This window comes from Pholcus phalangioides, unplaced genomic scaffold (genome assembly GCF_987345545.1).
Source record: "Pholcus phalangioides strain wild (caught in Gottingen) unplaced genomic scaffold, Ppha-v1.0 ptg000028l_1, whole genome shotgun sequence".
Classification (NCBI taxonomy): Eukaryota; Metazoa; Arthropoda; class Arachnida; order Araneae; family Pholcidae; genus Pholcus; species Pholcus phalangioides.
The window spans coordinates 184,351-212,083 of record NW_028301618.1 but is presented as its reverse complement, the minus strand read 5'-3'; the positions used below and the strand labels follow the sequence as shown (position 1 = coordinate 212,083).

General features: G+C 37.6%; 1 protein-coding gene across 5 annotated transcripts in view; it reads left to right on the top strand.

The window, feature by feature from the left end:
- The window catches only part of LOC149067681 (disks large 1 tumor suppressor protein-like), a 144,990-nt gene that overhangs the window by 82,599 nt on the left and 34,658 nt on the right, over positions 1-27,733 (top strand). For all 5 annotated transcript variants that reach the window (XM_089252200.1, XM_089252203.1, XM_089252201.1 and 2 more), the window contains 8 exons: positions 398-436; positions 17,528-17,566; positions 18,082-18,132; positions 19,022-19,146; positions 20,140-20,242; positions 21,248-21,451; positions 22,489-22,675; positions 24,470-24,563. In XM_089252200.1, the coding sequence (XP_089108326.1) occupies positions 398-436; positions 17,528-17,566; positions 18,082-18,132; positions 19,022-19,146; positions 20,140-20,242; positions 21,248-21,451; positions 22,489-22,675; positions 24,470-24,563 (842 nt within the window). The remainder of the gene's footprint in view (positions 1-397; positions 437-17,527; positions 17,567-18,081; positions 18,133-19,021; positions 19,147-20,139; positions 20,243-21,247; positions 21,452-22,488; positions 22,676-24,469; positions 24,564-27,733) is intronic.

The window sequence follows — 27,733 nt, the reverse complement described above, 5'->3', positions numbered from 1 at the left end:
ATCTATGATTCCCAACGTGGGCGTTAGAATGTTCCTTAGGAGCGGTAGAAGCTACGGATATATCATAGGATCCTATGGGTTAGATTGCGTGGGGGGGGGGGGCGATATGAGAAAAAAAAAATTCTGAAGAAGGGGGCGATAGGATTGGGAAACTACGGTCTATCTGCTATAGATGGTGTAGACTACTCGAGTCGTAAAATGCTCACAATGCCAGCCCATCTCCTTGTATCGATTTAATACTAATACTCTTCTTGAAAAAAGTGGGAATTGTACTGGGTGTTGAATCTTTTTTATGTTGGGGAGAGAGTTTATATGACAATAAATATTTTTGTAGGTGTCATATTTTGTGATAAATTTTAAATCACTTATGATTAATTTAATTTTTTTTTCCTTACAGAGTAGTGATAGTTGGCAGAACCAAGATGGAGGTGATCAGGTTCGTAAATTTCTATAACAATAGCTTCTTTTGTTTTTTTAAAGTTTTCCTAAATATTGCACGCCTCCCTTCAAGTGCTTTTATAACATTCAAATTAATTTCTTTTTTATTTTGCTTCAGTTTCAGGGCTAAAAATGTTTAATCAGTTTTTTTTTTCCTCTCACATCCTTAATTAACTTCATTTCGAAAATAAATTCTCAGCTCGCGAAAATTTCATTCCCTTGATGCACCCGAAACATCGAAAATTCGGAGCGATTGATGGCGAAAATTAGTGAAAATCGAGCCGCAAAAATGATGGTTATTGTGCGGGAGAAACAGTTTTGCGAGAATAATGGGTCTTCCACCCTTCACTCGCACCCACGCGGCGTGATGATGAAAGTGGGAGTTTATTCGATGAAATCTATAAATTTTATGCGTTTTAAAAGTGTTAATGGGGATGTTGCGCTATGAAGTTTCAAAGAATCGGCAGCTATTGAACGTTTATTGCTTTTCTGAACTCGAAAGAGGTAGGAGGGTGTTCGGGTGTCTTATCGGTTGTGTAACCGAAAGAAAGTTCCCACCGGGTTTTCTCTTTCCGTTTAATGGAAGAAGGCAGGGGTTAATTCGCGCTTTCCTCAGGGTCACTGAAATTGGTAATATGTATTGACAATTTCGGATTAATTGACATTTTCTGCGGATTTCTCAATTTAGTTGCAGTATTTAATATTATTAGACTGGAAAAGGGTTTTTAATCTTTATTCTTTCTTATTTCATGTATTGATTTTCCATACTCGATTAACGATTTGTTTCGTTGTCGGTGAGAGACATGAGGATTAAATTAGTTTTATGATGAAGCATTATTAATTGAAAATCTTTTTTTTAAAGATTTAGTTGATGTTTCTTCGAAAAATTGTCTTGACGGTGTAACATTTACATACTATGCTGTCGTTGATGTTTGGGAACGCTTCGTTGTCTCCCTGAGATGCGGAGCCGGGTGTGTCCGGTCCTTCTAATGTTCATGTCGCTTATGTTTTTTCCCAAAAATTTGGCCAAACTTTTTTTAACAATGCTGTCTGTAACTTTTTTCCCAATAATGCTGGTCTAACGATTTTTCAACAATGCAAACGTTTGAAAAAAATATTGTTGGGGCACTAAAATAAGATACTTTTTCCCAACACTAACGTTTTTTCAACAACGCTGCCGCTTATGCTTCACTAACAATGCTCCTCTGAGTGATTCCCCCCCCCCAACACACACAAATGTTGATAGCTGCATGTCATTTACTTTTTTGTGAACAGTGTTGCCAGCTATTTTTTTGCAAACAAATGTTGCCATTTCCAAAGCAGAATGTTTTGCATATTGTTTTCAGGGTTGCAACAATGAGAGGACGATCTGGATCAGGAAGTTCCCTGAGTTTCCTTTTTTTCCTCCGTTCAAAATAACGGGGGGGGGGCGCCAAAATGGACCCAGGTGACAGACAACTTTCATTTCTAGTTCCGGCTCTGATTGTTCTGCAACGAGCCCTCTGCTGACTCAATGTTCTGCAGTTGAAAAATTCCCGTAATAGTGGTCTCTACTAAAAACAGCTCTTTTCTTAAATTCTTGTCGAGGTTGTTCTACAGCAGCACTGATTGTTTTGCGACGTACGTCACAGTATTCTGCTTTGGGAGTTGTCATTAATGTGCCTCTTCAAGCAATGCTCTCGAAAAATTCGAAAACAATGCTATCAAACTTCCAAGACAATGCTCTCGAAAACTTCTTCCAAAACAATGCTTTCGAAAACTTCTTCCAAAAGAATGCTTTCTGTAAAATTTCCTAAACAATGCTTTTCGATTGTTCCGGGTAAATGTTTTTCGGAACATTTTTTTTTTCCCAAAAGCACTTCAGTGCTTTTTGCAATGCTAACGTTGTGTTTTTTTTTTTTGTTAAATTTATTTTCACTTGATTTATTTCTGATTTACACCTTGGAACAAAACTTTCCCTTCATCGCTATTTAAACACATTTCGTATCTAGACTATCTCGAGACACCGTTTGAAAGTCACTCCTTTCGATTTTTTTTAATCAATTGTCTAGCTACGAAAAAAATACGTGTGGCTATTAGTTTCCAGGATTGTTGAAATAACTCCGAAAATATTAATGTAAAGTACAGGGGTTGGACAAAATAATTTGAACACTTTTAAAATGAGACAAAATCTTTATTAATAGGCTGTTGCCCCCCCCCCTCCTTTGCATTAATTGCAGCTGGTATCCGTCGTGGGATGCACAAATAGAAATTATGCACAACAGTCACAGGGATACGTAGCCACTCCACCTGCAAAAAGGCCACTAATTCAGAACGTGTCTTTGAAGGTGGAAACCTACTGCACATTTTGGCCTGCAAAATACCCCACAAAGGTTCAATTATATTAAGATAAGGGGACCGAGCGGGCCACACGAGGTGTTGCAGTTTATGGTGTTCATCAAGTCAGTCTCTGACAATTCCAGCAGTGTGAACGGGCGAATTATCTTGGAATACAGGTCGAGAATCAGGGAGCAAATATTGCACCATTGGATGAAGATGGCCAGAATACTGACATAAACCGTTGCATCAATCCGCCCATCCAGGACAAGTGGGCCAAGACAACACCCCCCCCCCCATAGATAAGATCTATCTTATCTATAGGGGTGTTGGCCGAGACCACGGTGAGACATCGCGCCCCACAGCATCACTGATCCCCCTCCATGTTTCCCTCGTGTTTTTTTCACAGGTGTTCATATTATTTTGTCCAACCCCTGTACATACGCGTTTAATATGTTTCGAAGTAACTTCCGCCTGCCGTAATATACCATTATGATCGACTGTACAACTGTTGGAAACAATTTTTTTAGTCATCTTCCGGAACCCTCTTAATTTCAGACGTCACGTTTGCCTTGATGTCGTCAATATCCTGAAATCTTGTTCCATTTAGTGATGTTTTCAGTTTAGGGAACAAGAGATAGTCGGCGGGTGCCAAGACCGGGGTCACAGGAGTGTTCTACGCACTAAGTCTGGTCCGACCTCGCCAAATAATTCTGAGAGTTAAAGGCGTCGTTTTCGACGAAAGGGTAGTTGGATGCTTCTGCACGGCAACGCGTGGCCGCACATTGCCTTGCCTGTGAAGCGTTTTTTGGCCAAGCATGAAATTGTGCTGTTCAACCACCCTCCATATTCTCCGGACTTCGCACCCGCCGACTATTCCTTGTTCCCTAAACTGAAACCACTACTAGAAGGGGCAAGATTTCAGGACATCGACGACATCAAGGCAAACGTGACGTCTGAAATTAAGGGGGATTCCGGCAGATGACTTGTGCCGGAAAAAATGTTTCCAACAGTCGTACAGCCGATTACAAAAGTGTATTACGGCAGGCGGAAGTTACTTCGAAACATATTGAACGTGTACGTTCTTTAATATTTTCGGAGTTATTTGAACAGTCCCGGAGATGAACAGCCACACCGTGTATGAAACTATATAAGATGGGTGGTGGTGGTTTTTTTTTTAAATCTTGTAATGAAAGATGCTGTTCTCAACGGATGGATGTTTCGAAAGGCTTTTCACAGGCCCGAAGCTATCCAAGAGCAATATGATCAATAATTTTGTTAATTAGGTAATTATCAAAGAAAAAAGAGTTGATGAATAAAGTTCATTAATTTTGGAGAGATACTTCCCCCTCCTCTCATTTATTTATATTTCTTTTTTGTAAGATCCGGTATCCGCGTAACATAACTTACATAATATGTTGGTTATTGTCTTTTAAAGAGTTTGCTGAAATCCCTTCTGGGGAATAATTTTTTTCCCCCCTGATCCTATTCTTTGATAGTTTGCCTCTTATCTCGGTACCTTTTTTCTTTATTGAATGCGATAGAAGAGACGTGACGTCCTTTTTATGGGATGGTTTTTATGAAGAGGTAAAGGAAAAGCGGGAGATAAAAATATTTTTTGGCTGTCTTTTGCTCCCCACCCTGAGGCATAAAAGAGTAGCGCCATTCTTTTATTTATTTTTTTTCTTACCTGTGCATTTCATGTGAATGATTTATTTGTTTCTAAAAGGTCCGTTGTTTGTCTTGACTGCGTGAATATTATTTTATTACCCTTAAAAAACGGTAAATTTGTTGTGAGATCGATTGGATGTCATGGAAAATGTTTGGCCTGGGGGAGACGTTGGCATTGTTTGAGTTGTTTTTTTTTCTTGTTTTGGCGAAAATATTCGGCTTGCTTTGAAAAATATTTCTTGGATCAGCCCTGCATTTCACGATAAACTTAGTTACATAATACTTGGCTCTGGCAAAAAATTTTTTTATTGGTTAGTACTCGGTTTGCCTGTTCTTTTGTGTACAAATTGATAATGTGTTTACATTTTTTTTAGCAACTTTGTAGCCCCAACAACTTCACCCCCCTCCGTACTCTGAGTTGTGCGGTAATGCAGGATGCCGCTGTGGTGGTCGAGTGGTCATATTGACGGACTCGCATCGCGAGGTCCCGGGTTCGAACCCCTCACCGTCGCCACAGTGGTGGTCGACTGAGGTTGGTTTTCTGGGGTTCCCAACTTAGTAAAAGTTCCCAACTGTAACTCAATCATTACACTTCACTTCTGAAACAGATGGCAGCACTGAAAAATCAGAAATTACCCTTTACCAGTTTTGAGGAAAAATACAGTGTCACGAAATAAAAAAAAAATCTAAATTTTTATACGGTCCCCTTCTTCTCTAACTACCAGTGAGAAAGTTGTTGAGCTGTATCTCTTGAAGCCAACAGAAAAAATTCCATGTTGCTAAGTGCAATATTCGCTAAGATATTTTGAATTCAAAAATCAGAGAAAAGTTATGAAACAACAGCAAAAACTAACAGGCGACGCTCCCTTCCCTCATTTATGCTGTTCTTCACGAACTTTTCTGAGATTTTTGTATTCGAATATCTTAGTATTTTGAATATCTTGTATTCGAATATTACACTTACAAACTTGGTGGGGGGTTTTTTTTTTTGCCTCATTAGAGACAGGGCAACAGCTTTGTAATCGGAAGTTAGGGGACAGAAATAACCGTATAAAAATTTAGATTTTTTTTATTTTGTGACACTGTATTTTCAGCTCTCAAAACTGGTACAGGGTAATTTTTAAATGCCTTTTCAGCATTTTTTAGATTGAAACTATACCTCTACGATGGACGGTTGATGAAATAAAGGTCGCATTAGCATTTACAGGACGTCCTGTATAGTGAGGCTGGAAATCGGCTATAGCTGTTCCCTATTCGAAAGAGGCAAGGAAACCTGGCCATTCGAAATCGACAGAAACGTAGGTCTGGAATTGACCCTCATGTCCGGGGGGAGGGGGAGACCGAAAGTCATATAACAATAGATTTGGCCATCCTTGTTCGGTCGTTTTCTCACATTTCGGGAGGGGCAGACCCCCCAAGTCCCCCCCCCCCTACGGCCTTGCTCATGTCCCTAAAATAACCGTGATTCGACAAAAAAAAAAAAATAATAATAATGATCCCTCTGATCTCTGGTTCAACATTTGTGATTCGAGTATTAGTTCTGGCACGGTAAATAAAATATGCACAACAGGTTCGTTTCTGAAGAATCGTCTATGCCCTTTTGCGACCGATTGTGCCTGACATTTGGGAACAAGGACATGATTCTTGGTTGTATTAAAATATTCTTACCACAGTTGGTTAGGACATAATTGTTGCCGATGTTATTTAGATTCGGATCGGGACAAAAGATTTTCCACTGCGGATCACGATGAAACGGAGTCGAACATTGGAATGAATCGCCGGCTGTCGTTTTCTGACCCATTTGCCATTGTTAATATGGTGGTGGGGGGGGGGGATGTATTGTGTGCTTTTGGGAAGACCTTCGCTGATTTCCCGCGAACCTCCCTTTTCTAATGATGGTGATGTAATAATGACGCTTTGGAACTCTGGTCGGTCGGAATCGATTCGAGTCTGAATCTATCATAATTATCCGTTTTGGATAATGAATGAGTGTCGTCAATGCAATCTCATTTTCCTTTCACATTAAATAATTAATATTGTAATGCATAGAGAAGTTCTACGCGTTTGAAATTGAATTTTTTTTTTTCTTTTTAATTTTCTGCATTGGCACCACGATAGGGAACGAACACCTTTTTAGTATTTTTTCACCGAAGGAAACTGTGACACATGAATCAAAAGTTGGAGATGCAAGTGGGCAATTTTCCCGTCGGGATGAACATTGACGGGAAACTGGAAACTCCTAAGAGAAAATGTACGTTAAATCTCGTCTTCCAACAACTTATAAAAAAAGTATGGTCTTACGGTGTCTTGTTTCTGTTCCTTTTCGGATCGATTTGTATGTTGATGGCTCCGCCCAAGGAATGATATGGCCACTCTCCACCCCCCTCCCCGAATTTCTGAAGCGAGATGTTGCTTGCTTGTGTGAAAATATGTTGCCGAAGTCACGCAGCTTTTGCTGCTCGCTATGAGTGACGGTCAAACAGTGATTTGGAGTAAGGAGGATTAAAAATACGAGTAGCAAGAAGTATTATTTTAGTCATGACATGTAATGAGTTGCTGATTCTCGGCGATGCTTTCCGAAGTGTTCCAAGTGCGATAGGCAGTCGAATATGTGTTTTTGCTATGCTTTCTCCGAGTATAACCATCTAGCTTACGGCCATCGCTAGAATAGTAGAATGCAATTTGTTGGTGAAGTAGAGATTAACTCCTTCGCGTACAAGCTTTTGGAAACAAATTTGGTAGTATTGGAAGTATCGGCGATAAGAACTTAACTAGTTTCCTTGTTCGCATGGTAGAAAAGAAGGGTGGAAATAAGATTGCTGCAATAAATTTCACTTTCGCCTTCTTTTTCTCATCCTCTCCCCTATTTTTTTTTTTTCTCTTTCTCTCAAATTTTTGTAGAAAGATGCGTTATATGTGAAGGAAAAAAAAATCACTGAACAGGAATATTGGAAGAACGAGGAAGGGAAAAAACAACTTTTTTCAGTGTTACAACGAAGATTCGCGATGATCAGGAAAGATGTAAAAAAAACAGGGAGAGCTGAAATGAGTTTCTTCCATTTGCGTTCGAACGAGATATCTCGCCCCCTCATCGTCAAGGGGCTAATTTTCTAGGATAGGATATTAGGAAAACTTGCTGGGAAATAGAGATGAGTAAATAGAGTGAGAAATAGAGTACAGCAAGCTTTTCTTGAATGAACATTGAGCACGTCCAGGGTAACTTCCTTATACTCCTTATGAAGGCACCTTCTTATATAGTCGCTTACCAAAAAATCTGGCAGTATATAATTTTTTTCCCCCTTTTTCATGACGCTCTGCCATTTTTGTTTTTTGTTTGTTAAAAAATGGAATTGTCGGTTTCATCAGCGTTGGTTTGATCGTTTCACTTTTCGCGCTATATCTCCACACATGAGGGCATAGACTAAAGATATATTATACTACTATTATTACTCTGCAGGAGGGAGTTGTGCAAGTTACATTTTCAACAATTCTGACTCGGGTTCAGAAATGCAATCAACTATTGAAAGGAAAAATTAACTAAGTCTTAGCTTCAATAGTTCGCCACTAGATTGCGAAATCACAAACTTTTTAACATGGGTCTGTATGAAAACTTTTTCTCAAAATGAGGATTAATCGACTTAAACCGCTGTGACTTTAACCCCCACTCATACGAACATAATTTTTCAAAACGGTGGTGGTGGTCAGTGCAGTTTCTGATTGCTATGACAATAATGGTGATCTAATAAAAATATTATCCAGATTTAAATCCGATCGAAAATCCCTGCTGGCAAAACCATATTTCATTGATCGGCTGAACATTGACGTTCGATTCAGCTATACTCTTCCCATAATCCGTTCTAGACAGTTATTAGGGCCGTCTCATGGCAATAAAACCGATAGTTTTGTCTTTCAGACATCACCATTATCTACTTTGTATGTCTGGGCAACGTCTAGTCACCGGAATGGATTCCTCCCGTTTGAGACCGTTTTTATGACTTGTGGTATTCTTCACATGCATACTTTGATGAGCCAAGTTCGCAGTAATTTTATAAATCATGAGTTTTAACGAGGGCTCTTGTTGTCTCTCGTATTCAGTAGCGAGCTGTTCCCAAAACACACATATAATCGTCAATATTCATCCATCAGGATTGCATTTTTCACGATGAATTCCAATTGGCGTCTGTGCGAGAGAAATGAACGAAAATGCAGCTATGTGTAATATTTTGGTTTTTCTTTCCGCAGCAGTGCAGCTGTGTTGGTCGAGTGGTCATAGTGACGACCTCGCTTTGCGAGGACCCAGGTTCGAACCTCACCGTCGTCTGAAATCGGTTTTCTGTGGTTCCCAATTTCGAGGCTTGAATGCAAGTCGATCCAACACCTTCCTTCTATAGCAGAAAGCCTCCCCTCTCGTGACGTCACTGAAGTCGTCCATTTCACCTATAGCCATTGAATATACTGCAAAAAAAATTCAGATACATTTCGCATACGTCGGACTCTATTATCCAATGGCTACAGGTGAAATGGACGACTTCAGTGACGTCAAAGCTTCGCGCGGAGGGTTTCTGCTATAAAAGGTTTTGGCCGATCTCCCCTTTATAAAGTGTCGCCGCATAGAGCAACAGACCTACAATCGTACAAATATTCATTCATTGCACTTCATTTCTGAAATATAGATGACAGCACTGAAAAGTCAGACGCAACACTAGATACGCACACTCATACCTCTGGCACAACTCAATCGGTAGTAAATTGCCCGTGGCGATAGACCGGAGTAGTGCTCGGTAGAAGAGAAAGGTAGTCTATGGAGATAAATGTATATGGCTCATATAACTGCTTCTTCAATGGGATCGACAATTCGAAGAGACATCACGCCCGAATACCGTACACAGTTGGTCTACGTGACATATTGCCTTGCCGCCGCAGAAAAGCAACAGAAATTTTTTTTTTAAGGAAACGTTTATTTTATCTATTTGTACAGTATTGGTTGGCCGAGGCCTATACAAGAGAATGCGGAGGTGAAGTTGGACAGAGACGATTGATGTTGCAAAGAAAATCGGATGCTGTTGTACAGTCAGTAATGTTTGGCGGGAGGTTGCTCCAGTCGGTTATTGTACGAGGAAAGAAACTAAATTTGAAACAATCTGTGAATGCAGAGATGGGTTACAATTATTGTGAATGGTTAATTCTTTTTGAAAAGTATGAAGCTGGAATTAGAAAATTCGAGGTGTCAATATGTGAAAATGGCCGTGGAGAATTTTAAAAAAGATAGATAGTCGAGAGATATATCTACGGGTAAAATGGCGCTTGAGTTCAGTGGCGGAGGCAGAGGATGACCAACAGTTAAGAATGAAACAGGCGGATTTATTTTGAATAGATTCTAATTTGTCTATATTGGAGAGAGTATGAGGGTCCCAGATTTCACAGGCATATGAGAGTACAGGAAGGATGTAGGTTTGGAAGCAGAGATGTCTGAGGTGACGGGTGGAGTTTTTGAGGTTCCGACGAAGAAAAAAAGAGTTTTTGGAGACACTTATGTGAAAGAGGTAATCAACACGGAGATCGGCAGAAATAATTACACCCAGATATTTATAATTAGAAACTTCGGTGATCAAGGAGTTATTGATAGTGTAAGAAGAAAAGAGGGGAAATCTTTTGCCAGTAATTCTCATAAAAACTTTTTGAAGAGTTAAGGGGTAGTTGCCAGGACGAGCACCAATCAGAGACAATATTGAGGTTATTTTGGAGAAATGCTTGGTCAGATTCTTTGTGTGGTAGATGACGCAATCATCTGCAAAGAGTCTAATATGACAATCGATGGAGATCGTTAATATCTATATCAAGAACAATAAAGACGAGAGGACCGAACCCTGGGGAGTGCCAGACTCAACTTGAGAGAAATGGGGGAAGTTCTGGCCCTTGAAGGAGACACACTGACTGCGGTTGGTAAGGAAGGCTTCCACCCATTTAAGCAATTGAACACATAGGCCAAGGTTTTAGAGCTTAAGTAGAAGTTTATTGTGGGGCACCCTGTCAAAAGCTTTAGAGAAACCCAAGAAAATTACATTCATTTGAACGTTGCTTCAAACATCCTCAATTAATCTGTGTGTCTGGGCGAAGTCCAGGTCACCGACATCACTTTTACTTTGTTTTTACGATCCATAGTCTTATTTCCATCCAGTTTTGCGATGAATTTGAAATTATAAATCAAATTTTAACTACGAGTTTCATTGCCTCGTGTTTACGATAATGAGCTATTATCGAAAAATGCGCGTATTCGACAATATTCATCCGAACCATGTGGGAGAAATTCCATTAAAGGACCCGGCGAGGAGTATGAAATACTCAGCTGGAATAAAAACTCTCTCTCGTGTGTAGGTTTTTCATTCCATACCGTTATATGTATGATTTCTTTTTTTTTCTTTTTCGGAACGAAATTCATGTCTAGGAGATTTCGAGAAAGAAGAGTTTAGTGTTTCTCTTGCTGTGTGGGTATTACTGTTTCTTGGCCATATCTCTTTATCTTGCAACTTCCAGCGTCTCTTCGGTGTATCGTAAAGTTGGTATTGCTCCCGAAAGGCATCTCATGGCTCATTTGTGAAAAAATAATAATAAAAAGACTTTCCGATCCTTTCGCTCGAATAGTTTGAAACCATCGCGATTCCACGGAGGTTTCCGAAAAAAGATAAGCCAGAAACCGAGTTTATATGTATAAATGTGAAACACCCCCCCCCCCCTCTATTTTTCTGGGGTATACGGAATGGTCATCGTTTCGTGAAGAACTCTTCGAGTTTTGTTTCCCCCCCACCCCCCATGAGGAGTTATGTTACTTCTTATTTTTTTACTTTTGTGGGGAAAATGAAAAGTGGAGTTTTTATCGCTGTGGTTCGTTGGAGGGATTTCTCGAAGCCTTTTTTAAAAGTCGGTCTTTCTGTGGAGATGGGAACGGTGCGTCGAAATTTCGTGTGTGTTTAAAGTCGTGTTATTCTTGATATTTGGCTTATTTGGCCTCATCGGCTTCGTGCTGCGAAACGTGGACGTGAAATATATACCGATAGCTGTATTATTGGAAGAGATTTTCCGACTAAATCCGCCTTGCTGTCGAGAATTCCTTCCTTATTGGGCGATAGTTTGAGTTCATGTTCGAATTTTGGTGTGGAATTGGGAGGTCGCTTCTCGGAATTCGACTGGACAACGAATCCGAAGATTCCTATAATAATTCCGTGCCTTAGGCCGAGATTACACTTCAAAAGTTTTATAAAGTTCTTTTATAAAAATTGAAAAATTCAACCAATAATCGCATTGGTTACATTCAAACGAAGGTAACCAATAGATTTAATGGTGTTTTTTTTTTTTTTTTTATAAGTTTGATAACTTTTACAAAACTTGAAGAAAACAGCCACTAAGCCTATTGGTTACATTTGCTCGAATGTAACTGATGCGCTTATTGGTTGAATTTTTCAAGTTTTAGAAAGGAAAAAAAGGACATTCATCAAACTTTTATAAAATTTAAATAACTACTGGCCTTAGAGAGAATCTTTTCATTGATGTTGACATTTTTGAAATGTCGAATAACGTCATTATCAAAATGACGGGTCATGTTCAATGCAAAGATGGAGCAAAGAATATTTAATCATTCATCACCCCTCAGTAAAGTACAGTGCCACTGTGCGGTCGTGTGGGCATGACCGCACAGTGGGTGCACACTTCCATCATGAGGATCCGGGTGCGAATCCCTTTGATGGCACAATGGTCTGGAGGCTAAAAATGGTTTCCCGCGGTTTTCCACCTTCAAGCGTGAATGCGAGTGGGTCTCCCATGTAAAGTCTCTCCGCAGAGAGTGGACAGATCTAACATCATACTTACATTGGAAAATTCAAGAATTTATCAACTTCACTTCAAAATATGGAAGCCAGATGGCAGCACCATCTAGAACACGAAACAAATAAATTGAGAAAACGTAAATATGTTAAGGGCACACATACACTCAGAACACACATTCCGGCTTGTACCGATTCGTTAGAAATTCCGCAGAGGATTGTGTACGAGGTGCATGTATGATTGAGTAGTAGTAGAGTACAGTGATGCCTCGCCATTTTTGACACCCGAATTTTTCGGAACTGCTAATACATGAAATTTCCATATAGACGTTGCCGGAAAATGTTGTCCGCAACGTTGCATTAGCTTGGTGACTGTTCAGTCTGGAATTGCGGGTGCCACTGAATAGAGATGGTTGCTGGTTTTGGTCTGGGTTAGGGGTTATCTGGTGCTTTGGGACTTATTGTGACGGATGTTAATGTGCACGTTTTCCGACACACTGCTTTCCTTAAGATCAGGAGTGGAGGTGTTTATGAGAATGAAATGGGGATGTAGGGTATGAGAAAATTCAGGTATCTGCCAATTGCACTTCCAGTATGGAATAAAAATGGCACCACTACTCGAGCACGAAACACGCATTACTCTCACGTCATAAATACGTTATAACCGCGCATATACTCGCACAACCACTTTCCTGCGTGAACTAATTCGTTAGAAATTTCCATCATAGGAATGTTCACGAGGTGTGCATGTACGGTTTAGTAGTAGTGAGAATGGGAGCCTCACAAGGCGTACTCTGTCCAAAAAGTGAAAGTATAAATACGGCATTCGTAGATCAGTTGTGTCCTAAGCAACGGCAATCGGAAAGGATTTCTATTTGATGAGCAAGAGTCACACACCACACCGTGTTGTGTACGAGAGAAACTCCTAAAATCATCCGAACTGAATAGTCGATAAGGGCGTGGAATCCAGCTCATTGCCCCCCGTACCTGCTGCATTCGCCATCCACCAGTCCTCGGAGACTGGAGAAACCGTTTATCCGATCTCCGAAATGACCTTCCGAATATACACATCCGAGCGGCTGAATCGTGATCCTCGCTGCATCTGTGGGAGTAGCTGTGGAGTAAGTAGAACACGTATGTGTACTGTACATTCGTGTGTCATAGACTGTGGAAATTGGAAACGGCTTGTCCGACCGCAGCAACGAACCCCGTGGCTTATCTCCATCGGCTTTCCCGCATTTTACACACGGATAACTTTTTTTTTTTTCTTTCACAGTTGCCGGTTCCCGTCTCGCACACTGTATTCTACTTGCGGGAAGGTTTTTCCGCCACTGCCTTCTCCCCTTAATGAACGAGCGCCATCGCATTCGCTGCGTAGGAGGAGTGAGAGAGAGTTTTGGGAAATAACTGCAAATATTTCTTTCGAAACTATGCAAACATTACCGAGTCTAATGTTTTCCCTTTGACGGCGAGATGCGGGTATATACATAACATTTATATGCGCTAAGCTTATCATCTGTTTAATTGCGCTTTGCTCTACTTCCCCCCCCCTCCTTTTCGTTTCCTGGAGGATCTCTCTCTCATTACGCCACTGCTCGCCTGTTTATCGAGGAAAATTTTAAAACCTCGTGTGTGTGTCACAAGGAGGAAGATACCGCCGACGTGGAATTGATGCTTGCGTAGGAAATGAAGAGGCTGAAAACATCATCGCCGGTGTAGGGATAGAGAGAAGCTAACTTTGTGTCAAATAAATATATGTATAGCGAGTACTTTGGCTGTCTCGCTCACGTTAGCGGATGATGAGATTAATCTTCTTGGCCGGAGAGAAAGAGGGAGAGAATCTTCCCCCCGTTCTCGTGTATTCTCTGGAGCGTGATCATAGGTGTCGAAACACACATTCGGCCATCCCTCTTCCCTAAATAAATACTCTAGTATGGGAAAGTTCCCATGCCGTGGTAATATTCGACGGAGCGGATTCATAAAAGTAGCGTTAAAACTGTCATATGTATTCGTTGAATGGCGAGCATGTGTTGCTTACTTGATTTCGAAAACCCGAAGAAATATGGTGTCGTCGTCTTCCCCGAGCTTTAAAGAAAAATTGGAATCGTGTTGAAAATTTGGTTGTGAATTTGGTGACGCCTTTGTGACATCCTTGGACTATCACTTTCGACTGTCTACCTTGACAGTTGTGCATTCCGATCTAGATTGGCGGCATTATTCATCGTTTTTGTTTCTTGTAGTGGTAATGTCGTTTTATTGGTGAGCTTGATTTATATACTAGCAATTCGCCTAGAGCAAGCAAGAGCGTATCCTATGCAGGACCTACCTGGGGATGAGGAGGGGCACTGGTTGATTAGAAGCTCAGCAGTTGGGTCGCGGATAATCTCTTTCTAAGAAAATCTTGAATTAATGACTTCCAAAAATTATTTCAAATTAACAGAAATCGGTTAAAACAGCGAAAAAAAAAATTGTAATTTTTTTTCCAGTATACTACTTTTGATAATTCGGCCATGCGCTTGTCCGGCCCGTCAAATAATCCGGCATTTTTAGACGGGTTTTCTTCGAGCAATAGAAGAGAAAATTGTAACGCCACCATCCGTCCCAAAGACTTTCGGCGCTATAATGAATTTGGCGTTACATCAGATCATGGTCGGAATATCGTTTCAGAGAAACTTTTTACCGATAGTTTTTTGTTTCTTTACCCTGTCTAATAGTTGTCTCTCAGTTCCAGTGCGAAAGTCGAAAATAGTCAAGACGCCAACCGGTGGACGGAATCGGAACTGATTTCAGCATTCCCTATCGGTAAATACGTACCATGTTTCCCCTCCTTCGTGCTCTGAATTCTTCTGCGAATCTGGTTGCCGCAGAATCAAATCTCAATTGAGTCGTAATCGTGGATAAATTTTGAATCGCAAATATGCATACAACGCTGTAGACGCTTTGTGATATAACAGTGTGTGCGCCTCATCATCTACGCTCCGTCCACAGCATCTGTTTCCATCCCCACCACTTTCATCTTCTGATTTGCATACTCTGGGCTTTCTCTTTTATCAGCTACATTTTTTGTTGAAGAAAAGGAATCGGTCCGACCCGTGATGCGTTCTAGAAAAAAAATTCACTGGTAAAATATTCAGCACCTCACCTGCTGGCTTTTTCCTCTCCAAATGCAGTGAATATTTTTCCTTATCCTGTGCTCTTGTCTGTGTTGGTTACTGTATATATATTCTGCCAACAGCTCTTGGGGATTCATAGCTTCGCACACCAGCCTTTTCAATTCTCTTTCCCCATGTTTAGTACTGTTTCGTTGTTTTTTTCCGAAACGCATTTTTCTTTCCCGGAGGCGATTTATGCATCTTGGAGAACAGGTAGAGAAAGAAGTTCGTACGTGATCGCTTCCGTATTTTTTTTTTTTAAACTTCTCTGAAGCCGGATAAGAAATACGTATACATCAAAGTTTTGTTTCTGGAAGAATCTCGAAACTTGACGAAGTAAGTCGAATCTGTTGCGAATGCGGATGACGTTTTTCGTTTCGTGGGGTGACTCTGATAACTGAGCTTCGAGTTAACCCTTTAAGCGGTTTTTGAAATTTCACTGATCCGTATCGTAACTGCCACAGTGGGAAATCAATAAAGCCTCTCTAAAATGTTGCACCTTTTTTTTTTTTTCAAAAAGAATATTTTTATGGCCGTAGTTGATGGAACGCGCAGCCAGATGTCGGATGAGCGCAGTTTTTCGCGTAGAAACCGGTTTCGTAATAGAAAAAAAACCGAACGTCCGTGAAGTGCTTCGCGAGTTTTGCCATCCGTGATCGTGTGACAACTCCAGTTTGCTCTTGCTCTTCATTTCCCCCAAAAGCTTACGCCGAAAATCACGTACGTGCATGTAACGCTCGTGTGGCATCAGCCTACCGTTTTTGTGCAAGTGATAGTGCTCCCCTCCCAAACTAAAAAAATGGTATTAAATTTAAAAAAAACCCCTGAGGAAGAGAAATACTCTAGATTTTTCTATTATTTATACTGTACGCATGTTCTAGTATTACCGCAGAGGGTAATACACTCTCCTCTCTTCTGTTATCAAACTTTGAACAAAAGCTGACTCCACGCACTGGCAGTTGATCTGACATGTTGGGGTGGTGGTGAACATATTCCCAAAAAAAAAAAAAAAAGCCTGCTTTACAGAGACCTTGGCTTGGCATTGTCGAAAAAAAAAAGGATTTTATGGAGGTGAGCTATCTCTCGCCGTATCGCCTCAGAGGGGGTTAAAAAAATTCGGGACATGAAATATGTATGCGTCGTGTATGTAGAGGTTGTTCAACAAATCAACTGAACACTTTGACAAAAGTTTCATTTTTAACCGTTTAAAGGCCAATGTTCCATAAATGGAACACAGTTTTATTTATAAAAATTTATTCAAACATTTCCGATTTCTTATCATATATAAAGGAGAGTTCAAAGCATTTTTTAAATAAATTCGGAAACTTCCGGTTAATATACACTTTTTGACAGAATTTTGAAATTTGACTTTTTTTTAGTGTTTTCTCCCCGTTTCGATTAAAATTTGTCAAAATTTCAATTTCGAAATATATCAACCAAAGCAAATATCAATTAATTTTTTTTTTATATTGTTCCGGGTTAACAAGCTACAGGCATTCAAAAAAGCATGTTCCATTTATGGAGCATTGGCCTTTCAAGAGAGTGGGATTCTAGGGATATCTAATGTGTAGTATGCTGCTTGGATTTTCCTGTTGGAACCCCAAGGTGTTGTCATCATTCCGCATGTGTATAGGGGGCTAATTTTTGGTAATATGATCCAGACCACCGAAACCTTCCTATGAGCAAGCACTCTAAATGACTTCATTGCCTCATTTACTCAAAAATTAAAGAGTCCTGCTCTACCCCCCCCCCCCTTCTTTTTTTTGTTTGTCTCTAGAGAAGAGCTGAAGGTCAAATCCCGGGAAGTTAAATATCCGAATTGTGGTTTTGGGTAACCAGAAATAAGAAAAAACAAAGTTGAAAATAATTCATTATAATGAAGAGTTTTATTCGTTAAATGGGGGTGTGTGAGCTTTATTTCCATCAGAATTCGAAAAAACTTTGGAATTTGTTATACTAGGGTCCAACCGTATGTCTGTGAAAATGACTTGATGCAGACCTAAGCTCAACTATAAAGAGTGTGGTCTTCAATGAATAGATTTGATGTTAATGTAATTATTATTAATTAAATAATAAATTTTTTCATTTTATATGCGCTGGAAAATATATTGTATATTTTTGTATATTTCACAGGTTCGAAAGCCGTTGACCGGTTCTGTAGGAGATAGCTATGTGAGTTTTGTTTTACAGCTTTCTTCTCCCCATTATCACGTAAGCTAAGCTAAATTGTAGAAACAAGAACAAATATACATTTTAATAAAAAGAATACAATAAAAAAACATATCTCAAGCACCTCAAATCACAAGAAAGTGACATGTGGCGCAGTTTTAGAGCACTCAAGTGGCCCCCAGTGCAGTTCTACATAACTCAAGTTACCCACTGCACATTCCCCCCAGATTACTGATCTGCACATTGGCAATGACTGTATTTTTAAATTTTAATTGATTGGGTATAGGCCATAAATTCCATGTGGTTTTGCCCTGTTGAAGATAGATTCCTTCTCTTTGTAATTTTGTTCATCTCAGAAATTCAGTTTTGCATTGATTTCAAAATAATGTATGCCTACATAATAGCTTATCTACCCTATCAACAACGTACGTCTGCTTTGTGTCAGTGTACTTTATCTGACAAAAGAATTGATTTATTTTAGCCATATTAATTTTTTTTTTCTTCTCTTCATTTTGAAGATAAATGGTGATGATGAAGAGTGGGAGTACCAAGAAATCACGCTTGAAAGGGTAATAAAACAGTCTCTTATCTGTGTTTCATATTATGATATTGCTGTTGGAACACAGTGATATATTCTTCTACACAAGTATGGTACTATTTCATTCTATTTCCAATGACAGTAGTTGTAAATTTCTCATAATGATCTTCCTGTGATGGAGTCTGGTTTTATTCATAAAACTATAGCTTAAATTGTGTACTGACTTTTATAAACTAAACTTAGATCTGTACAGAAATGCAGAACACACCTTTAATATTTGAATCAATGATAAGACACAGGGGTTTTTTTTTTACTCTGTCAGATTTCTTGGAGTAGGCTGTGGAGTGAATTCCAGAAGCCTCCCGTCAAATAGCTTATGGAGGTAATAAATGCTTGAATTGAACCGTTAAGGATTCTTATCTCTGAGAAGATACTTCTGCTTGCAATGGATGCCTAAAAGAGGATAAAATTTTTTTTTAGAAATCTCCAGCCTCTAAGAACTTTACTTTGCAAATGTTCTTCTCTATATTCAATAGATAGAAACTGAAGTTATTGGAATCATTATGCAACGGTCCTGTATTTAACTGTCATAGGCCTAGTTATCAATAGATAGGCTGGGGTAATATTTTATTTATGTGTTGGGCTGAGAGTTTTTTTCTTCAAAACACTACAAAAACAAAAGTTTGGAAGTGTTAAAAAATTGTTATATGTCAGAGTTGGTTGCACTTCATTACTGTTAACAGCAAAGTTCATTAACATTATTCTTTTTATGAATTTGTCGGGGTCCGTCATGACAGATGTTACATCTGTAATGTAGTATCAACCGATTTTTGACTTTATATTGCACCATATGTTATTGGTCTTTATTTCAATGTTGTTCCAGTCTGCAAAAATTTCAAGTTCTTTTTTTTTTAATCAAGGGTGGGGCTGGCCTTGGCTTCAGCATTGCAGGTGGTACTGACAATCCGCACATTGGTGATGATCCCAGCATATACATAACAAAACTTATTCCTGGAGGTGCAGCCGCTGCTGATAGACGATTGAGGTAAGAAATCTTTCATCAGAATCGTTTGTGGTCATCTATTCTTAGATGTAAAAAAAATCAGAGGAATTATGCAAAATACAACACATCCCGACAAATAAAAACAAATATAGGCAGCAGCCAAATGTGTTTTTTCCCCCATGCTATTTTTTCCCCATGAATTCAGTTTAGGCATGCATTCAAAAGTTTCCTGTTGTCTTCAGCCTTCTATTTGATAATCACCTTTAAGAATTTTTGGATGTTGATACCAATTTTTGTAACTGATGTGGTGACCTGGCACCTGCGAGTTGGTCAAGCCTAAGAATACAATCAAAGTCCCACAAGAATTTCCCGTGGAAATATTTTTAAACTCTCATTAACCCTTGTGAGTAGCACAGTAGAAATCATTTTATGAGAGACCTTATAAAATGTCATATCTCTTTTAATTAACCCATTAAAGACGACTTTGATTTTTCCCCACCATTTATTAGCAAAGAAAAAATTAAAATTTTGAATGGCAAATTTTCTTACCAACCGGCATCAATGGGTTAAGTAGACTTTCTTCTGATTTTCAACAGGTGCATAATAAGGGGAAAGTGTTTCATTGAGAAATCAACTTTACAAAATACCTAGGCTTGTCAATGCTCAAATAAAAGGCCTTTAAGGAGGCAAGATATTCTGTCAATGCCACTAAAGCATCAAGAAAAAATTCTCGCCTCATTTTGAGAACATTTCTTATTGATCTCAGTAGTTCTACAGCCTTGACTTTTATGTCAGAGAACTCTGGTTTGATTCCCAGTAAACAGGATAGTCTGGCTTTTTCAAGTAATTCTCAGGATTCAGCTTTTGAAGAATATGCTAGCAAAATAATGGGTTATTTATTGTATGCTGTGTTCATTTGGTCATTGTTCATATTGTATGGTTTTTATGATGAGATATAATTCATGCATATGCTTATTATTTCCTTCACATTTTGCATCTTTACGCTCAAGTGTGTGGGTTTTTTTTTTTTTTCAGAGTCAATGACATCATACTAAAAGTAAACGATGTCCGACTTATCGACATCCCACATTCCATAGCCGTAGATGCCTTGAAACGAGCTGGTAACACAGTTCATTTAGTGAGTGTCATCTCCTTATGTTTTCAACCATGAATATCACTTGGAAAAATTCAGAATAATCTTAAAAAGCAGAATGATGCAAGAAGCAACTGCTGCATAAAACTTTATATGTGCAACAATTACAGTGGAGTGAAATAATATTAAATTGTTTACATAACAAACTTTGATTTTTAAAAAAATTTCTTTGTTGGGGGGGGCAAACGTTTTGATACAGCCTTATTATACAAGTGTAAATGTTTTTGAAAATATACACATTTTTAAAGTTGTGCACATTAATTTTCCATCTGTTCTGCCTGCAACATATTGTTACGACTTCCCCCATCCCAATCATTAAAATGTGTTTTTTATGTGTATAAAGTTAGTTTGTTCAACGTTGCAGCAGGGCATATGACATGTTTGTTTTATTCCAAATCTCATCTTGTCAGGTTAAATTTCTTACAAAGCTTTTTAAATTTGATTTCCATAAACAAGTTACAGTGTTGTACTGGCGTCTGACAGATCAGACATTACTAAAGAGTTAGCTTTTAAATCAAAGTACATTAAAATATGGGCTGTTCCATAAAAAGTAATTTCGTGAAAAGAATAAGAATTCTGCAGCTTAGACCCATAAAATTAGGACATGAAAAACGAGCAGCATAAAGAAGAAAATTTGGCTTTGACAGTAACACCTTTGTATTGGGGAAAATATGAAAAATATAAATATGTTTATAGATTTCACCCAATCGAAAAGAAAAGTCAAAATACATTCATTCAATATATGCACAGATAATACGAGAATGTCGAAAACCATTTTTTAGCCTATTCGATTGCATTACAAAATTCACTCTTCTTGCAAGTGATCAGTTTAAATGTTGGTTAATATGAGCACTGTTTTTTACTTCGATTGAAAACAGTGTTAAAAGTTTGTTTAAAGAACTGTTCCATTACCATTGCAATTGGGAAAAAAATTGTGACACCATGTTATATTTATTTTGTTGCTGACTTTCGATATCTCTCCCCTCGCAGCTAGTGAAAAGGCGCAGGCTATCTCAGCCGAATCTCATGGAAATAGAATTGTTGAAAGGGAACAAAGGTCTTGGTTTCAGCATTGCAGGTGGCATAGGTAACCAGCACATTCCAGGAGACAATGGTATTTATGTTACAAAGATCATGGAGGGTGGAGCAGCTCATATTGATGGCAGGTTGGAAGTCGGTGACAAACTTGTTGCTGTAAGTGAAAAAAAATATATTTCCTACCACTTTTAGTAATCTAATCGGGCACAAACAAATACAGTAAAACCTCTTTATATCATCAATTTTAGTAGATTTGGGGGGGGGGAAGAGTTACACCAAAACTTTTTGACTAGTCTACCTCACTCTGACTGCAAAAGGTCAGCTCACCAAAAAAAAGAGTAAATTTTAAACATTTGATGCTCAGTCATAAGGGGAACAACTTTCCCAAGTAAAGATTTTCGAATCAGTTAATATGTTTATCATATGTGAAAAGGTGTCAGTGACTCTATTCAAGGTGCTGCAAAGGGCAAGGCCCCAAAACAAAACTTTAATAAGGAGTAGATTATTAGGGGCATTAAAAAAAGCCCCCCTCCTCCCACAATTTTAAAAAATCTTTCAAATCTTATTAGCATCATGTAATGTTTTCCATGGCTATGAAGAAGGCTGCAAACAATTTTCAGTGAATTCAGAAGTGAAATATTAATAGTGTTAATAGGAATGTATAGGAAGCAAAACACAAGCATGCTAAGTTAGAAAATCTAAAAAATCTTTTCATAAGGAAAAGCATTGGGGACCATGAGAATTCAACCAGGAGAACAAAAACGCACTTTGTGCAAGACAGACTGTTTCAAAGTAAGATAGTAAATTCCATCTAAGCAATATAATAAACTATAGTGTACTTTTAAAGGATGCCTTTGGAAGTATAACAAAATATTATATCAATCAGCGTGTCATACCAATTATGGTCATATGGCCATGTCATGTGCGTGAATGGTTGTAGCTCAAAAATTCTAACTTATACAGACCTTATAACACTGGTGATGGGTCAAATCAACAATCAGATTTATCAAGAATAATCAATGTAAATCTGCAAAGATACCACATAAAAAAAATGGGTTGATAGATATTTTGTCAAGTTTGTTTACGTAAGTTTCTGGGATGTTCCGTTGAAAATTTTAATTGAAATTTTTGACTACTCTGTATAAAGCACGCTTAGTGGCATGTACAGTACAAGATTCTTTTGTATTTTGTAGGTAAATGAAAGGAATTTAGAAAATGTTTTACATGAAGAAGCTGTTGCCACTCTGAAGGCTACAACCGAAAGAGTTGTTCTGACAATAATGAAACCCTCCATGGTTTACCTGAATCATTCACCTGTACCACCGATCACTCAACCACCATCTCATGAAACGATGAGTACAAGAACCATAACCCCACCTAGTAAGTCCCCTCTTACTTTACTTAATCCTTACAGTGGCAATGACGAGATATTTCATCCAATTTCGTGCCTCTTATTTTGGCAATACAGAGTTCAAGCACGGTTGTAAGTTGTTTTTTTTCTCCTGATAGTATGTTTTCCATTTCCCCAACCTGTCAGATCAACTGCCAATAGGCGGAGTCAGCTTTTGTTCAAAGTTTGATGATAAAAGAAGAGAGTTTTTCTTTCCCTTCGGGATAGTATATGAATATGTGTACGGTTTATATATAATAGGAAAAGATAGAGTATTTTTCTTTTTTTTTATTCTCGATGTTTGAGGGGAAGCACTAATCAACTACTCAAAATCAGAAGAAAAAAAATATTCTTGAAAAAAAGTAGCATTTTATAGAGTTGAGTGATTTCCACTGAGACAGTTATAATGTGGATAAGGGAAATGTAAAGAATTGCTTCAAGGGGGAGTAAGTGTCATACTGATAATGAATTTACAATAAATTCAAATTTGTGACTTTTGTAAAATCACAAACAAATCAATTAGAAATTGTTTCAGCATTTTAAACAAACATAAATATTTCAAATAACTATTGCGATGCATCGCCTTTTTAAAAAAAATTAATTAAAGCCGTTGGTTTCTATCATTTGAAATTAGTACTGATTTTATTTTGTACAATTGTTTAATTTTTATTATACTGTATATGCTTCTTATCATTCTGTCTTTTCATTTTCAAACACACAGTAAAGCCTCGATTACACTGCTTAATTGGTCCAATTGCAGTGAATCAAAAATTTTCAGATTACTTGGTGTGCATCAATCTGTAAGTACAGCACCCTCTATACCGGTGGTTTTAAAACTTTATTTTGTAGCAGTTACCCTGACCTTCCAAAATTTATGCCAGCCTTTCCCGTTTTTTTCCAACTTTGAGACATGAATGTGAGCTGGTCTCCCATTTGAAAAAGTCTCTCCACAGAGAGCAAGCAGACCTTCAATGTGATACTTGCATGACATAAAAATTAAAGCATTTACCATCTTCACTTCAAAATATGGAACTCGGATGGCAGCAGCACCAGCAAGAACACAAAACAAGCACAACTCTGACAACATAAATGCTTTAGAACCATGCATATACACACACAACACATTCCGACATGTACCGATTTATTAGAAATTCTGCAGAGGAATGTGTACAAGGTGCATTGTACGGGTAAGTAGTAGTAGCCTCTCTTCCATTACTCTTCTTTCTGTCGAGGTAGTGCTCACTGAGTGCTCGAAGTAGGCTACTGAAAACTAAAATCCAATCCATAAAAAAGCAAATTAGCCCCTTAAAAAATTTCTGTTCCATACGATTTATATTCTTCAGTGTGATTTTGATTCAAAATATTCATAGGTTGCATCTCTTTTAGTTTTTGAAAGCTTTTCATTTCAAGTTTTAAGATACAGCTAATGCTTGTAATAGTGGCCTTCTTCGCTCCACAGAAAACAAACATTATATTGGGAGGTCATCCCAAATAGCGTTTTATTAAAAGTGACTAGCTACCTTGTTAGAAACCCTAATGTCTATTCCAGTATTCATTTGCAGTTATTATTCTGTGGAAAAACTCTATTTTTTTCCCGATTTCCATTCAAATTCCTAGCAACTTGATTCAATCCGCCATTGCAATATATCTACAGTGCAGTAATATAATGTATAATGCAGTTTGGCGTCTATAGCTAGCAAGAAAAAGGAAAAAATGTAACTTCGCATCTGTTGAATAAAATTAATGTATGCAAGTATTTCCTTCAAGGTATTATTTTTTTTCAGCAAATACTTCTGTACCAGACTATTGTCCTGATTCACTTCCAGATGATGAGGAGGATATTCTACGCTCTGCAGCAGTTGCTGATGACTTTACTAGGTATTCTATCTATATATACATATACCTTTTCTTTGGCTAGAGGTTTTTTTAATTAAACAAAATTGAAAGTTTTCTTAAACCATCATTCTGACCAAACTGGGTGCATCTCCAAAATGTTGGCGTAATCAGATTTAATGAAATATTTTGAACATGTGTGCACTTTTGTAACAAAATCATTTCACACGATACCTCAGAAATTAATTACTAGATGAAGATAGATCACATTAAGACAAATCCAGGGGTGGCAAATTTGTCACAAGCTGCTACAATTTCCTACCATTTGCTATATTTTGCTTCAAAAATGCAGAAATTCTTCAATTCTGCGCCATCTTGTGCCAAAAACAAAATTTTCTGATGTTGCGTGACGATAAAAGCTGACTTTTCTAATTTGATTTCTTGGGGCCACAAATAGAATTAGTTTGAGGGGCCCCCCCCCCCCAGGGTTTGATGCCCTGGCTTCTGACAACGTATAAAATAGGGTCAAACTATACGAATTGCAGCTCATCTTCAGAACAACGGAAAAAACTCTTTAAATCGTTGTTTCCAGCTATTTCTTTATGGGTATAAAGTTGACTTGTTTGATTTATGCATTCCTTACGTTAATTGTTTTTTAAATTGCATCAACTTTCCCTGACTGGCTGTAGATGACAAAACATTCGTGTATCCTTTAACAGAACAGGATAGTTTGCAAAAGAACGTGTTATCTAGGAGATGGGATGAATATAGCGGTTTGGCCGAATACCGAATATTCGGGTAAAGTTTTGGCAGAATACCAAATATTTGGCAGCTGAATATCAATTTCCTTAAAATTCATCACAATTATGAATAAAACTGTTGTTTTCAATTAAAAATAAAATTATTAGTAATTTTAAATGATTGAATTTTAATTATGCAATTTATTATTTAAATAAATATTAAAAAAAATGGCAATTGAAAGACTTTCATTGTCATGATACTGACAATAAAATTTAACAATCATATATATTGCACTTTAATATTACTTACGGAATCAATTTTTTTTCTAAACACTTTTTATCAATTATACATCTAATTAACAGTGTCTCAACCATTATTCACTCTCAACTAGTAAGGCATCATAAAAAAAATTTACTACTTATTTCCATATTTTTCCCCTCTAGATGCTTTGTCCCTTTCAGTAACTCAATACATATCTTGTCTGGGTACATCCTTGAGTTAGTGAACTTGTGTAAGTCATGCTCACTTCCACTTAATGGAAGTAGGATTATAGTTCCAGTTTCATGTTTTCCTTATCCTAGAAATTCACCCTGACATAACCTCTTTCACAGAAATGGATACACACCACTCAATAAAATATAATCGGTAGATTTTTAATTTATGGGAAAAATTCCAATTAATATAATTTTTTAAAATTAGTTTGTTGTGCTTAGATTCACACAGATATTCGGCCGAATACCAAATAGTGGCTGAATATTCGTCCCATCTCTAATGTTGTTGCACTGGAAAAACAGCAATGATGTATCCGTCTTCGCCATCAGGAGTTGCGATGCAAAAGCAGGGTGTCTACGATCATGCAAAATTGACGAAATCCCAGAAAAGTAATGAAATGAGAAAAAGCTCACAAAATAAGTGGTAACAGATGTACTCGGATTGAATTTTTTGTGAAAATAGAATCATTCTATTAAATTTCTAATAGTTATGCATTATTTTCTATAGTTTTTAATTCCATAGTTTAAATTAAAAATAATGTAAGTCTATAGTTTTTAATCACTATTAGATTTCTTACAATTTCTAATAAATATTCTAAGAATGACCCAGCAAAAGAAGTCGTCTCAAAGTATGTTGAATCAAACTGAGGTAATGATCAAGAACGAACTCAAAAAGAAACGCTTATCATTTTAAATATGAAATAGGTAAATTCTGGTAAAAGAAGCAAGATCAAACGTTCAAATATGCTTATAACTGAAGAGAATTGCATCAGTGGCAAAAGCAAGAAAAATAATTACTTTTCTAATGAGTGTTTCAAGTCTCTCTTTGGTAGTGATTTTTTTAAATTAAATGAGTGATTACCAAGTCTACAAGCTACATCTAAAAACACTCATTTTCAAATTATTTTTGAAATTTGAAATACCATATGCTAAACGTTTTCGTAAAATGTCCTAGTTTTGTCCTATTTATCTACCAAAATCTATCAACAAAATTCATATAACTGATTTTAATTGAGGAGGGAAATCATTGATATAATGCCAAAAAATACAAATATAGTAGATTGCAATTAATGATTCTGCCAAAGCAGAAATTGTGTCATTTTTAAAGTTATTTGGGGGGGGGGGTGTACCATTTGGTGGTTTATTAATTTTTCATTTGCTTAGTTTGAGGGTTCAACACGTATAGTAGTCATTAAAAACTTTTGTCTGGGTGGAAAAATAATTTTGTATTTATTACTTCATAGTGTTGGACAGTAACTAACATTCATCATTTAAAATTATGGTGCACATTTTGTGTCTGGGTGACAACAGTTTGCATAACAAAGCCATTGGATACGTAGGCCTATTCTAAGTTTGGTGATTCTGATGCTACCCAGTAGTATTCAACTGTTTTCTGTATTTTTAGGACGTGCAGGGACAAACAATATTTACAGTGCTCAACAACGAGCTAGAAATTAAAGTGCTTCATTTGTCAAAAACGATTACACTGGCATTGCGTGTTAAATTTTAAACAAATCCTTTTTAAAAAAGGATGGACAACACAGTAAAACCATCTGTTCCACCTTGACATATTTATATCAGACCTTGTAATTTTCACATTTTGCACTGTGCTTTTGGAAGTGGTGTAGAAAGAGTGTCATTCTTAAAAACTAACATGTCTTTATAATTTGCTGTGTGCATTGTCAAAGAGAGAGTTGACGGACTGGATGGACTAAGGATAAGTTACAGGAGTTTCTTAAGCATCACATACAAGCTAGCATTGCCAAATTAAATGACATTTTAGTTCTACAGTTTAGTATTTTGATCACTAGATATATTTCAATGTTATGCACAATAAGAGAATCTCAATGATTATCTAGATAATTTAATAATACCAGAAATCAATGTTACATATATAATGTAATAAACTTTTTTAAACACTTATCTGTTGTAAAAAGAGTGCATCAGATGGTTTATATCAAAGCACATATATAAGCAGTTGAA